The 14142-nt window shown below is 36.2% G+C and overlaps 4 protein-coding genes across 8 annotated transcripts; 2 read left to right on the top strand and 2 right to left on the bottom strand.

Annotated features, from left to right (window-relative positions):
* Positions 1-1196: 1196 nt before the first annotated feature.
* On the top strand, positions 1197-1637 carry LOC121748092. Its single transcript, XM_042142303.1, has one exon. It carries the CDS (start codon positions 1197-1199, stop codon positions 1635-1637), a length of 441 nt encoding a protein of 146 aa, XP_041998237.1.
* A 39-nt stretch (positions 1638-1676) lies between these two features.
* LOC121747174 (putative HVA22-like protein g) lies at positions 1677-3823 on the bottom strand. 2 transcript variants are annotated; one of them, XM_042141172.1, is made up of 8 exons: positions 3710-3823; positions 3531-3604; positions 3362-3460; positions 3093-3149; positions 2935-2998; positions 2610-2828; positions 2104-2241; positions 1677-1817 (listed from the first exon to the last, which is right to left on the bottom strand). In XM_042141172.1, exons 2-8 carry the CDS (start codon positions 3560-3562, stop codon positions 1776-1778), a joined length of 651 nt encoding a protein of 216 aa, XP_041997106.1. In that variant the 5' UTR covers positions 3563-3604; positions 3710-3823; the 3' UTR covers positions 1677-1775. The 2 variants fall into 2 exon arrangements, with proteins under 2 accessions (XP_041997106.1, XP_041997107.1); XM_042141173.1 differs by having other exon boundaries at positions 3531-3592; positions 3710-3784.
* Positions 3824-5915: 2092 nt separating this feature from the next.
* LOC121747472 (lipid droplet-associated hydrolase-like) lies at positions 5916-9630 on the top strand. 4 transcript variants are annotated; one of them, XM_042141510.1, is made up of 13 exons: positions 5916-6026; positions 6099-6216; positions 6289-6362; positions 6459-6530; positions 6630-6658; positions 6964-7014; positions 7214-7264; positions 7450-7509; positions 7595-7677; positions 7887-8034; positions 8207-8257; positions 8360-8464; positions 8692-9630. In XM_042141510.1, exons 2-13 carry the CDS (start codon positions 6146-6148, stop codon positions 8839-8841), a joined length of 945 nt encoding a protein of 314 aa, XP_041997444.1. In that variant the 5' UTR covers positions 5916-6026; positions 6099-6145; the 3' UTR covers positions 8842-9630. The 4 variants fall into 4 exon arrangements, with proteins under 4 accessions (XP_041997444.1, XP_041997442.1, XP_041997443.1 ...); XM_042141508.1 differs by having other exon boundaries at positions 5955-6026; positions 6112-6216; XM_042141509.1 differs by having other exon boundaries at positions 5955-6026; positions 6112-6216; positions 6480-6530.
* Positions 9631-10754: 1124 nt separating this feature from the next.
* On the bottom strand, positions 10755-11510 carry LOC121747384 (transcription repressor OFP13-like). The gene has a single exon (XM_042141418.1). The coding sequence runs from the start codon at positions 11424-11426 to the stop codon at positions 10902-10904; it is 525 nt and encodes a 174-aa protein (XP_041997352.1). The 5' UTR covers positions 11427-11510; the 3' UTR covers positions 10755-10901.
* Positions 11511-14142: the final 2632 nt, after the last annotated feature.

A 14142-nucleotide genomic window follows, 5' to 3' on the forward strand; every position in this document is an offset into this window, starting at 1 on the left:
TGAAATTTTCATACATTAAAAATTTGAAGTTATTGATAAAATAGGACATTTAAATTGTATTGCCATTATTTAGAAGTATATTTAAAATGGGAAATGCTAGGTGGCCACATTATGGCCAGCCATAAACTGGTTTAATAGCAAAAAAACCGGTTTACTTAGAATATCCGGTTTAGTTAGGAATTGATTTTACTTCTATATCCTTTATTGTTGTCAAATTTAATACTATCAAAATATAGATATATAAAGTAATGAATTATTTTCATTCAATTATTTGATTGGTAAAAGAAATTTTATTGACATTAGTATTTGATTAAATAATTATTTTATTTGATTAAGATATAATATCACAAGATAAATAGAACAGTTAATGAATTATTAAAAGAAATTCTAATATCATTAATATTGATTAAGTTGATTTTTTTAATATGATTGAATCTCTATGAATATATATATATATATATATATATAATAGTAGTAATAAAATGAAATATGCCAATGAAGAAGAAGTATACGCCACCTCTTGTATTAAATGATGATTATATTTTAGGAAATGAATTACACTAATAGCTATTGTAATGTAATTTGTTTTGTAAAATTTTAATGATAATATTGTAAAATTTTAATGTTAATAAATATTATCGTCTTGAATGTAAAAGATTTTGGATTGATTTTTAACTTTGAAACTCTATAATGTGTAATTAATGTATAACGTTAATTTAAATTTTCAAAACTTAAAGGGGGATTCTAATATAACAAAGTATGGTGGAGGGTCAATGAGTCATTTTAAGTTATCCACTAACTACAATTTATATTTTAATATATAACTAATACTATAATTTATTGATATAACCTTGTGTGGCTGGCCATAATATGGTCATTTAGCCCTACTCATTTAAAATGGTGTGTGTAATCATATTTAAATAAAACTCGTTGACCAGTCAGCATACGGAATATAGGTAATAAAATTAATAGGAGTAATATAGAGTCAATAAGTCAATACGCCAATAATTGGCGTGACTCCATATCCCAATTACAAAATGGAAAATAAAATTAAAATAATAAACCGAACAGAAAATCTCCTCACCATAAAAGGCGAAGACCGCCGCCGTAGGCACACTTTTCCAAACAACGGAACGCCCAAATTTAAAGGAAATCAGAATTGAAATTGAAACCAAAATCCTCTCAATTTTCAATTCATGGCGGCACCGCCGCAGCCTCTCCTCCGTCGCCGGAGTTCGGTCCCCTCCTCGATCGCAGTAGCGCCGCTAAAGCTCAATCTCCTCCTCCTCCACCACAACAGCAGCTCCTCCTCCTCCTCCGATCTCGAGCTGCTGTCGATCAAGCCTAATTCGCACAGCTACACCTCGCTGAAGGATCTCCTCCCGACGACGGCTGTCAATTCGCCGCGGCCGAGCTCCGCGCACGGCGGATCCGACATCGGCATCCGGAATCGCCTCGTCAAGCAGGCGGCGTGGGCGTATCTCCAGCCGATGTCCGCCTCCGCCGGATCCGGCGGCGGCAGCTCCCTCCGCCGCGTCTTCCCGCGATTAGCCGCCTTGTTTGATTTGCTCCGCCGCGGCGCCGCGCAGGCTATTGATTGGACGCTCCGGCTTGTCTGGATCCGCAGCTCCAGATAGCGACGGTGCGGATTTTTTACATTTCACACACACAAAAACAAATGTACAATTTCCAATTTTTTTCAAAATTTGGAATATAAAATGAATTAAAAATACAAAAATCTAAAAACAAAATCTCCTAATCTATATTGAATTGATTTATTTACTCTTCAATTGTTGTTGACGCGCCTCAACCTGACCCTGTCCAACACAGAATATAATATCGATAAGGGCTATATTTTCTAAAATATTTTTAATATTGTTTTTTTTGTATAATTTAGATTACTAATAGGGAATTCATTTAGTAATTTTGTTAAATTTGGACAAATATAAAAATTTTATAAAAGAAAATTATAAAAAAACTACAGTTTTATTTACTGCTTAAGCCCATAGTAACCACTATATGGGTCCGCACATGTCTCTTAGCCGAATTGGGGGAAATTGCATCATCGGTATGAATAAATTATGCTTGATTATTGAGTTTTACCTTTATAAAGTCCGATTTAGGGGTTGGGCTGCCGGCAGTTCCCGGCGGCATCGGCTTCTCGGAAACGTTTCGCTTGAAGATTCCAGGTGGCATGTTCGCCTGCGCTGCCGACGCCGAATCGTCTTTGGATTGACCCTCCTGCAAAATTAGGTTAAAAAATAAAAAATTATTAGTATTTAAAAAAAAAACGAATGAGTTTTGATTTTTTTTAAAGTGACTTTACTTGAATTCAGAATTTTTTTATTAAAGGTAATTGAATTTATGTTTTTTTTGGGATCAAACTTTTGTTTAACGTCATCTTAAAAAAGTGGGGCATACAAAAATTTAGAATCTTTTATAATAATAGTAGTAATAATTATAATATCATTAACCACCGCATATAGTATAGGCTAAATTACGTAGAAATGTAAAGATATGAAAATTTTAAAATGTGGATTATGAAGATTTGGTGTATGACATGCATGTATAAGTACATAAGAGGAATAAGTAAAGCATCAAATTGAAACCTGTGATTGAGGTCTCGATAATGCAGCGTTCATGACTTGAGTCATCAATAACTGAAGACATTGTATAAAGTTTTTTGAGCTCATGTCTACGCTTTTGTACCAATAATGAACTACCAAATCCCAGGATCTTTGCTTCAATTCTGCTATACCCCAATCTATTGTCGCTTCGTGCTTCGAAACGTAAGGTTGCACCGCCTTGTCGTACATGTATGTGGTTCCCTATTAATGCAAAACGTCAAAGATTATGACGATAAATTACAATTTAGTTGATAAAACACTTCCCGTCAAACTAAGATTCAAGGTGATTGATTAGATTTTTTTTTACCTTAGTGCCGGGATGCCACAAGTAAATGTACAATAGTAACTTTATTCCTCGGTAGAAAGGGATCCTTCAAAAAAAATGAAGACATGGAATTACTAATAGAGAGTATGATGAAAATGGAATTTTGATTTGTTGATTGTGTTTTGATTAATGAAACTTACCATGAAATAAATATATCAAGAACCCTCTCCAGAATTGATATTAGCGCCACAATTACCCTACACAACATAATTCTAAATAATTATCCTTTTTATATTATATTAATACACACAAATGATTTCAAGTAACGCATGTCTTATTGTTTTGTATCACAATAGTTCAATTCGTGAATATTGATATGAAACAAGCCAAATGCACATAACACGATTTGGTGATATAATTATAATAAAAAAAATACATATTTCAACGTAAAATAATCGAAAGTCCTTACCAATATTGGCACCAGAACCTAAGTTCTGGAACCGTAATTTTGTTTTTCTCCAATGTTTTGAAACATTGGAATGCAGGATATGCATATCCAAACACCAAGCTGTTCCCAAAATAAAAAATAAATTAGAAAAAATAAAATAAAACCATTATTAGTAAAATAAAATACATACATCAAAGTCCTGGTAATCAATTCCTCAATCATCTTTGCAAACGCTTATTAAAATCTCCCTGCCTGTAAATATCTCTGACCAACAAATTCAGAAACAAATGGTAAGAAATATAAAAACAATAATTGTAGAAAAATGATGCACAATTTTTTTAAAAAAAAATAAGAAGAAGAAGTTGATACCTAATGCGAGAATCGAAAATGAAATGAAATCTCAGAAAGCAGAAAAGGCAGGGAGAGAAAGAGAGAGAGGAAATGTTTATGAATGAAGCGTGAATCGGGGTTAGTATAATGGTGTGTATATATAGGTGTGTGAGAGAGAGAAAATGGGGTTTAAATTGGAGGAGAGAGAAAAATAAAATGGAGGGAAACTTGCGGTGTAGTGGATTTCTTGGGATCCCTCCATTTAACGGGTTTATTTATAGTTTGGCAGTTATGTTCTGGTGAGGGGCCTTTCTGTCTTTTCTCTTGCCCGTACGAGATTCAGATTTCGGTCGTTTTACTATTACCCCTCTCCGAAAATTTGTCCCATTTTTCATTTTCATCTATTTCCTAAAATTTGTCTCATTTCATTTTTTACCATTTTTATAGTGGATCGCATATTCCACTAACTCATTCATACTACTATTTTATTATAAAACTAATATATAAAAGTAGGACTCACAATCCACTAACTTTTCAACTCACTTTTCATTACATTTCTTAAAATTTGTGCCGGGTCAAAATGGGACAAATTTTTGGGGACATAACTGATTTGGTTTTCAAATTTATAAATTGTTTGACCTAGAAGTAGTAGTATTGACAATTAAAAATCTGTTTATTTTTTAATTTGTATACTAAGATATTGCCAGTTCATAAAAATTGTGGTTCCCAACACAATTTTTTTTATGTATTTAAAAAGTGGGATTGGTCGTAAATTTGGAAGTTAGTTTATTGAATACTAATGCGTTTGTTATTACAAAGCGAAACCCAAATTACAACTTGAGGATGAAAGCCCAACTATATTAGGAATATGGGTATTGATTAAAGACCAAAAGCCCAAATAAAACAACACAATTACACTTACACATCCAAGATTGTAGTATTATTTCCGTCTATCAATAAACGTCTCATTTTGATATTTTCATCCATCTACTAATAAAAAATCTTATTTACTTTTTTATCATTTTTTTAGCGGCATTGTCATAAAATTCATTATAAAACTAAATTTTAGCGGCATTGTCATAAATCTTATTGTAGACCCCACACTCTACAAACTTTATCTCACTCACATTTCATTATAAAACTAAATTTTAGCGGCATTGTCATAAAATTCATAAGTGACATATTTTTCTTTTTGGGATGTCTAATTCTAAATGACACATTTCTAAAATTAAAAACATCACTTTCTCTACGTTTCCCCTCTCTCTTACTTTATTCTCTTCACTTAACTCATAAAACAACACTACATAAGAGCACCCCCATCGGTGCTTGTGGGGAAGGACGGCGTCCGTGCCGTCGGCGCGGCATGCTTTAATTCCAAAATCATCTGTAAATACACACATTCATCATCCATTTTTTCATATAACTCATCTACATCACCCATTTTTAATTTTATGAATTTAATTATGTAATTTTTAATTTTTAGGATTTAAATTATGTAATATTTAGGACTTTAATTATGATTTTTTTATTTTTAGGATTTTAATTATGTAATTTTTAATTTTTAGTAATTAGTAATAGTATTTTGGGTATTTTTAATGCATTTTAATATTGTGAAAATGTTTTTATTTAAATTAAATAATAGAATGGTGAGACCCTTGAGCATGCTCTTGTGGGCGGAAGAGCATGCTCAAGGGTCTCACCATTCTATTATTCAATTTAAATAAAAATATTTCCACAATATTAAAATGCATTAAAAATACCTAAAATACTATTACAAATTACTAAAAAATTAAAAAATCCATAATTAAATCCTAAAAATTAAAATTACATAATTAAAATCCTAAACAAATTACATAATTAAATCCTACAAATTAAAAATCACAACCGGCCACGTCAGCCTGCTCAGCGGCACGGCGGTGCTCGATGCATCGAGCATGGCCGTGCCGCTAGCAAGAGCACAACGGCGAGCAGGTGCTTGCCGCGCCAACGGCCCGCTGATGCATCGAGCGCCGATGTGGTTGCTCATATAGTGGGAAGGAGAGAGTAGTTAAATATTGGATAGTTCCACGACTTTAAAAATAAGTAAAAAAAAAACTAAATTTTTAAAATTTTGTTGCAATTATGCGCCAATGAAAATAATACTTACGACAATATTTAACTCCCCGTTAGCAATAACCTCCATTTAATTTTATTATTTAATCATAATACAAACAATAACCTCCTGATATAATTTCGCCATTTAATTTTATTATTTAATTATAATATTTACAACTGAAATTATTGTTTCCATTTGAAGAGTGATTTCGATGCTTCTTAGGCTTGTCTCTCCCATTTCAGCACTTCTTTCCAACTCAAGGTACTTCTAATTGCGTTACAAATTTCTCTGTTTTTTCAACCAATTTCTGCACTTCCCAATTCATTTCTGCAGTTTCCCTTTGCAGGAGCAAATTTCCGGCTAAGTGTATCCACTCGAAAATGGGCAGTGAAAGCAAGAGTTTGGTCGAGAACAAGAAAAGTGCTAATTACAGACTTGCCAATATTTCAGGGTAATTTCAACAACTGTGATTTTATCCGAGTTTTTTTTCATGTTATTGATTTTGCACCCAATTCTGAGGCAGATTTAAGACGGATTTATTGGAGATTAATAGCAATGAGCCTAAGTTACATGTGTTGTTAATCCCAGGCAACCCAGGTGTATAATTATTTCATATTTGTATGCGAATTATGACTGAATAAGTAGCTTTTTTTAATTGTGTTTGAAATTGGGAATGGTTAATATGTTACGTAGGTGTTGTGTCATTTTACACAGAATTTTTGGAGTCACTGTATGAGCTACTGGGAGGGACTGCCTCTGTCACAGGCATGTAAAGATTTGATTTTTATGATCTTGTTTTAGGTTTTTTTGGGGCCTTTTTTGTGGAAGTTGTGCTGATTGCTTGTTTGGTTTTCATTTGTGAAGGTATTAGCCACATATCGCAATCGAAAAAGGTAATTAATTGCCTTGAGTTTACTAAGTGATATTGATATGTGAAGTTTGAGTTTGATTTGTAGCTCAAAAGTAAGTAAATCATGACAATGCTCAGTTCTAGGATGATTTGCTTTGCACAATTAAGAATGCCGTTTTTGTTTCTTTTAGATTTTACGGAATACTATGTGATATTTCTCACATTTTGTGTTATTTCTTGCTGGATATCTTACTTTTATGCCTTTCAGTTGATAAACGACTTCTATTAGAGAATACTTCTAATTGAAATCGGAAAATGGCATTGAATTCATGCCTTTTGTTTTGCCAGGATTGGGAGTCTCGGAGGTTGTTCTCGTTAGAAGAACAAATTGATCACAAGGTAAATTCTTATGGCATTGTTATTATATCTCTGAAAAGAGCTTACTCGCTCAAATATGATTTGGTAAACAATGAGCAGCTGTGAGTATTGAACAATTGTAGTGGATATATGAGATTCTCTCTGCTATGCAGGCCATCTCTGATTATTAAATGGAATTCTTGAATCGAAATGTCTTATATTCTTGTCACTTTTTTTCCAGATAAGCTTTATTGAGCAGGAACTTCAAGATGTTGAAGTACCTATTATTCTGGTAAACCACATGGAACATTTCCACATTGCAGCAAAACAAATTTAGTTATGTTGAACGCAGTCTCTCGTATATTTTGTAATCTTCTCACAAATCTATGTCTAACTCGTATATGATTCAAATTTTAAAAGTTTTCATACTTCAATTGCTAGACCTTTCAATGATTGATGTTTACTTTGTATCTAAAGGTTGGCCATTCCATTGGTTCGTATATATCTCTTGAAGTAATTAAGAGATGTCACAAGAAGGTATATAGTCAGCTTGTGTTTTTAAAATTCACCTTTTGCTATCATATCGTATTTTCTTGACTCTGTCGTATGTTTATTCTGTTAGGTTACATATTGCATTGGTTTGTACCCTTTTTTGGCTGTGAACACTGCATCCTCTACACAGACATTCATTAGAAGACTTGCAATGTATATCCCTTCCTTGCGATGTAGACTTCTTCGATTTCTTTATCCCTTTGAGTCGCATTTGCATGTATGCATAATCATGTAAACCCATGCACTAATGGATGATCATAATCTATGTTCTTTCAATAATTTCTCCAATGTGGATACAATAGTCGATTAACTGATGATATCTAGATTTAGAAAATGAACTTATGATCTAATAATATTATCAGGTTTCCAGCTCTATGTACTGCAGCTAGTGCCATCGGGGCCTTGTTTGGAGCCCTCCCATCGGAGCTCACAGGATTCCTTGTAAAAATATCCGTCGGGAAGTCATGGTCTTCTTCTGCTGTTGAGGCTCTATGCACACACGTTCAGAAGGTGCAGTCGTTTGCTAATCAATTGTTCTTATGTTACATGATTAGTTACATTGGTAGTTCTTTATCTCGATCCATCTGAGTACCCATCTGAGTACCCGAGTCTAATCGTACTTTTTTTACTCTGATTGATACGAGCCACTCTATGTTTACAATAACAAACTTTTCTTTTCCAGTATCATACGCTACGAAATGTGCTGTATATGGCAATGACCGAATTTCAGACAGTAAGCTTTTTTTGGCTCCAACTCCAAAACAATTATTTTAAATACAGACAGTATCATCTGATGTTTTTCGTTATTTTTAACCGTTGCCGTCTCCACATGTAGCTACCAGAAAAACCAGATTTGGAATTCATCACGAGCAAGAGAAGCCAGATTGCTTTTCTTTTTGGCCTCGATGATCACTGGGGTCCTCTACAATTTTATGAAGAGGTAGCTGTTTGTTTTTTGTCGCGCCTATTTGTGTTTCACAAAGTTTGCTCTCGTTTGATGTTGAGACCGCCCCTTGAGAAGTTCATTGTCTATATCATCTTAATTCCATAGCCCACATAAGCAAATTGCACACATTTATTCATGGATATATATCTCTTCTGCATATGTTAAATGATGCTTGCAATCTCATGCTTCAATCTTACCCTTTTCTGTTTGAAAAAGCACAGATGAAAAAACAGGTACCCGATGCAAGTCTTGACGTTGAACGCGAGGGTCATACTCATGCTTTCTCCTGCACTGCAGCTGGCTCGATATGGGTTGCTCAGCACGTCTCGAGTTTGATCAGGAACCACACACAACTAGCAAAAAGCAGTTGACATCGGCTTACAGGTTTTAATCCTCTTTTTCGAGTTACATAAGGAAGACGTCTCTCATTTCCCTGTTTCGTCATGCTTGCCCATCAACTACGCTAGTTTACGAGTTAATTAGCTCAATTTAGCTCAAGTGTATTATGATTAGATAAAAGGTCACACATTAAATCAAACATATGAAGATTCAAACTAAAATGTGAATGAATGGACCACCAAAAATTTAATGCAATTCCAGCAACATTCTCACAGAATAATTTCCTTTTCACTTGTTTGTTTTCTTGCATATCTGATAAAGATGATGTACCTTTTTTCTATTTTTATGTGGGGGAAAAAGGGAAGTATTCACCCTTAATAATTCACTATATATAACATAACTAGCTCATGTCTTTTCATTTCATTTCATACTACCTTATTGTAGGACATATGCATATGACTCGAAATTATCGAATGTACCTTTTTTCGTTTTCTCCGTTTAATAATTCACTGAGTGGCTTGCTGGATGTTCGAGCGTGAGTTTACCTCGTGCACCCCTCAGATTAGCGATCATGAATTTTTCTCGCCGTGAAATAAAAAATCAACGGCTCGTTCCCAGCTTGTTTGTCTTGACAATGAGAGTTCAGAGATTTGGTGTTTTGCTAATGGTTTGAAATAATTGGTGCAGAGAGAGAGAGGAGAGGAGTGTTTCCATTCACTAGTATTGTTGCTGTCAAATGATAGTTACTGCACAATTTGAATTCCAAATGTAGCAGGAAAGTTTAAATATATGAAATTTGACTATGTTTCTTTGTAGTTTCATTTTATGATATACCAAATTTACCCGGGTGGGAATATTGTCAATGCATACTTGTATAGATAAAATGTGTTTGATGCGAATCATGTCATGAAATACTAATTCGATACAAAACCGCCTTTAAATATATTCATTTTGCTATAGTATATTTAAAAGTTGGCTGTAATTATAAATTCGGAATTGTCTTTCGTCCAACTAAATCATTATTATAGTAAAGCAATTTGGAGACATTCAAATGATAAACTCTTATCTATTTCAAGATTTTGAATGCGTAGAAATTAATCATATGCATAGAGATGAGAATTTTGCAACTGATTTTTTTTATCGCATTTTACTTGTAATTTTGCTTGAGGAGTCCGTGTCGGGCAAGAATCCCCCGCTTAGGCAAAATGTACAGCAAGGGATGCTTTGCTCATCTATACACTCCATTAATTTTTGTACACTTAGATTATGTGTGGTATGGACGAGCGCAACATCCTCTGCTGTGTATTTTGCCGCAGCAGAGGATCTATGCCCGTCCGTGTTGTTGGGTTTAAGTAGTTGGTTGCTACATGATAAGTTAAATATTTTTTATATTCGTAAATTTGTTTAGTTGCGGTAAAAAAAGGTAAAGAAAGATGCACTATTCAAGATTCATGGTTCAACTATCACTGTACTTGAATTTGATTCTCTTAATTTAAAAAGAGGATAAAGACGATAATAACAAATTAATTGGTCAAACAAAAGATTAATTAGATGCCTAATATGTACATAGATTTCTTATTAAATACTACTAGTACTAGTATCATACTTATGATTCGGCATATTTTAAAAAATATAAAAGAAAGTAAATAACAAAAGTTGGAAAAGAAAAAAACGTTTATATATTAATTTTATAATAATAATATGAATAAATGAATTAGTGAAATATAATTTTTTCTAGTATTTGTTAAAAATAAAATAAAATAATCAGTTAAAGATGGGCAGATTGAAAATTGAATAAGTGAATAGGAGAATAAATGAGATCTATTAACCATTAGTAACAAACTAACCGGTTAATAAGCATATATCATTAATTAAATAGCATCATAAATGACAAACCCAGTTGATTCCTTCATTTTTTTTTCATTTTATCATGGTAATTAGTAAATTAGAAACATAATTTTTCTTATTCATTAATCATTAATCATTAATCATTAATCAACGATATTAAACGCAAACCCACCAAAAGCTAAGCAAATAATAAATGACATCGCTAATTACATTGATATCTTTCTCTCTCTAGAAAACTCACTCCTCAAACAGAAGAAGAAGACGAAGAAGACGAATCGGTAGCAATTGAAGAAGAAGAAGAAGAGCTGTATTCATCCATGACCAAATCCACAAAAGCATCAACTATGTATCCATGGTTGCTCTCATCGTTAACTCTGAGATACCACTCCAGCAGCTCCTCCAAAAACCCCCAATCCCTCTCCCCGCCGCCCTCCACCATCTCCGCCATCGAAGCCCTAAAATCCAGAAACGGATCCCTCGAATTCATCGCCACCACCAACGCCGAGCCGCCGCCGCGCTCCGATTCTCTATCTCCGCCGCCTAATTCTGCCTCCGCCAGCGCGGAACTCGTCGCGCCGGGCTCGAAGAAGAGGCGCTCCGATCTCAGCCCGCTGACCACGGCGGATTCTCGATTTGAGGCTGCGTGTTGGTGTGGATCAGGGGCGCGGAAGGAGCGTGTTCTCGAGGAGGTTGCGCAGCTGGGCCACGACCACGACGCGGCGGCGGTGGTTGTTATTTCGCTGGATTTGAAGGGAAATGGGAATTTCATGTTTGTGGGAAAATGGTGGGTTTGAAATAGTGCCTCATTGGATATTATAGAAGTTTTCTAGTGGGGTCTACTAATTCAAATTACCATTATTTTATTGTTTCTAATCATATACACCGGTTAAGGCCATCCACAACGCTGTTCCTATACCGTTCCTAAACCGTTCCTTAAACCACTATTTGAGGGCCCCACTGTACTTTTTTACTCCATTCCTTAACTAAGGAACGGAACCTGCAACCCTCGTTCCTTAACCGTTCCTTAACCGTTCCTTAAATTACTATTCATTCAATTTCATTTTTTTTTAATTTCAACTCAATTCAATTAAAAAAACAAACACATTTTATTAAAAAACACACAACATTAAAACAAAGTTACAACTTAAACTTAAAAAAATAAAAAGCACACAATTAAAATCATAAAAAAATAAAAGTACACAATTTTAATAATTTCATCCGCCAAAGTTTGCCCAAATGTGCTCAATTAGATCATGTTGGAGTTGGGTGTGGGCGCTAGAGTCGCGTGTCCTTGCACGAATAGATAACCGTTCTTGTATAGACGGATGCGCTCCACTTCGAGGCGGACTACTTGCGGTTGAGCTTCCGGGGGATTCGGGGTCGAACCAATTTCCCGCCTCGGGTCCTTCGTCTTGGACAATCATGTTGTGCAAGATTATGCACGTATACATGATGTCGACCATGTTCTCCATGAACCACGTACGAGCCGGGGCTTTGATGATGTTGAAGCGCGCTTGGAGAACCCCGAACGCCCTCTCCACATCCTTGCGAGCAGCCTCCTGCTTCTGCGCAAAAAGAGCCTGCTTTGGGTTCGCAGACCCACTGCACGTCTTCACGAAGGTAGGCCACTTCGGGTAGATGCCATCGGCGAGATAGTACCCCATTTTATAAAGCCGATTGTTGGCGACGAAGTTGATGGCCGGCGCTTTACCATCCAAAACTTCGGTCAAGAGGTCGGACTGGTTGAGCACGTTTACGTCGTTGTTCGACCCGGGGACCCCGAAGTACGCGTGCCAGATCCAAAGGCGGTAGTCGGCAACGGCCTCGAGTATAACGGTTGGGTGGGTACCTTTGTGGCCGCTCGTGTAGGACCCCTTCCACGCCACCGGGCAATTCTTCCATTGCCAGTGCATGCAATCGACGCTGCCGAGCATCCCTGGGAATCCGTGCACTGTTTCGTGAAGGTCGAGAAGGAACTGACAATCGGCCGTGCTTGGCCTCCGGAGAAATTCGTCGGTGAAGGCTGCCCGGACGCCTTTGCAGAATTTGAGCAAGCACATTCGCCCAGTGCTATCTCCGATGTGGAGGTATTCGTCGAACATGTCGGCCGTTTGTCCAGTCGCAAGCTGGCGGATTGCTGCAGTACATTTCTGCAGCGTCGTGTGGCTGGGACGTCCGACCGCGTCGAACCCTTCCTGGAAGAACTCTTCCCGGGCTGCCAAAGTATTCGCGATGTGGAGAAATAACGGTTTCCCCATGCGGAAACGGCGACGGAAGTACGTATCTCCCCAAACCGGGTTATCGCAGAAGTAGTCGCGTACTAACCTTGCGGCGGCTTCCTCCCGGTTACGATGGATGTACGTACGGGAGCGACGTTGGGGCGGAGCGGCTTCTTCCGCCTCCCGTCGTCGATCTTCTTCAAGTGATTGTTCCAATATTTGACGCATTTGTTCATAAGGATCCATTAGTTTGATTAAATTTGGGAGAAGGAAAATAGAGTTGATTTGAGATGAAAATTGGGGTGGAAATAGAGAGAAATAGATGTGTGTTTGTGATTGAAATGAGTATGAAATAGGAGTATTTATAGAGTAAATAAATAAATAATAAAAAAAACAAACGGCTATAAAATTAACGGTCTCATTACCGTTAATAAAATTTTTTTTTATTTTTTTTTATTAAATTCGAATTTTTTTTTTTAAAAAATGAATTATTGCGTCATCGGGACGAAGCCCACTCGCGGGGCAGCGAGTGGGCTTCACGCGTCGAATGGGAGTCCGCCACGTCGCCTCGGCGCGTGGCGGAACGTTTCGTTCCGCGTTCCGGAGGAACGAAACGCGGCACGGCATGGGAACGGTGGCGGCACGGAATGGCGACGGAACGCACGCTGCAACGCGTGCCGCCGCGAAACCGTTCCTCCGGAACGGCATAGGAACGGCGACGGCACCGCGTTGCGGGTGCTCTAATACTTAATAGTCTCTAAATTTATTTACTTCAATAAAATTTTGATATTTTTCACGAAATTAAAATGCGGTACATTATACTATTACTATATTAAATTAGATGCCTTGTAGCAATTTCAACCAAGTTTAATTTTCTCGTTGACTTTGACATGCTACATCGAATTATATAAGTGAACAATTGGTTGGTGTAATAAATGGCTTCTCTTTAACAGATGTAAATGACGACTTTTTGCGCGTTACTTCATTTTGAAAAATTTCCCCCAAATTTGTATGAGATCAAAACATAGAAACTCACAACAATGCGAGTTCATAACTTTTACGATCAGATTTCAATTGTGTAAAATAGTAGTATCAAATTTCGGCCAAATTTTGTATTTTAGACCAACTAGTTATACTCCCTCCATGTCATAAGAGTATTGGTATACTTTAGTGGAAAATAAGTCTCACCTCATTAGAGAGAAAACAATTTTCAAAATTAGAAAGTGCGTACATACTCTTATTGGCGGGACTAAAAAGGAAATAGTG

Source organism: Salvia splendens, chromosome 9, assembly GCF_004379255.2.
Source record: "Salvia splendens isolate huo1 chromosome 9, SspV2, whole genome shotgun sequence".
Lineage (NCBI taxonomy): Eukaryota > Viridiplantae > Streptophyta > Magnoliopsida > Lamiales > Lamiaceae > Salvia > Salvia splendens.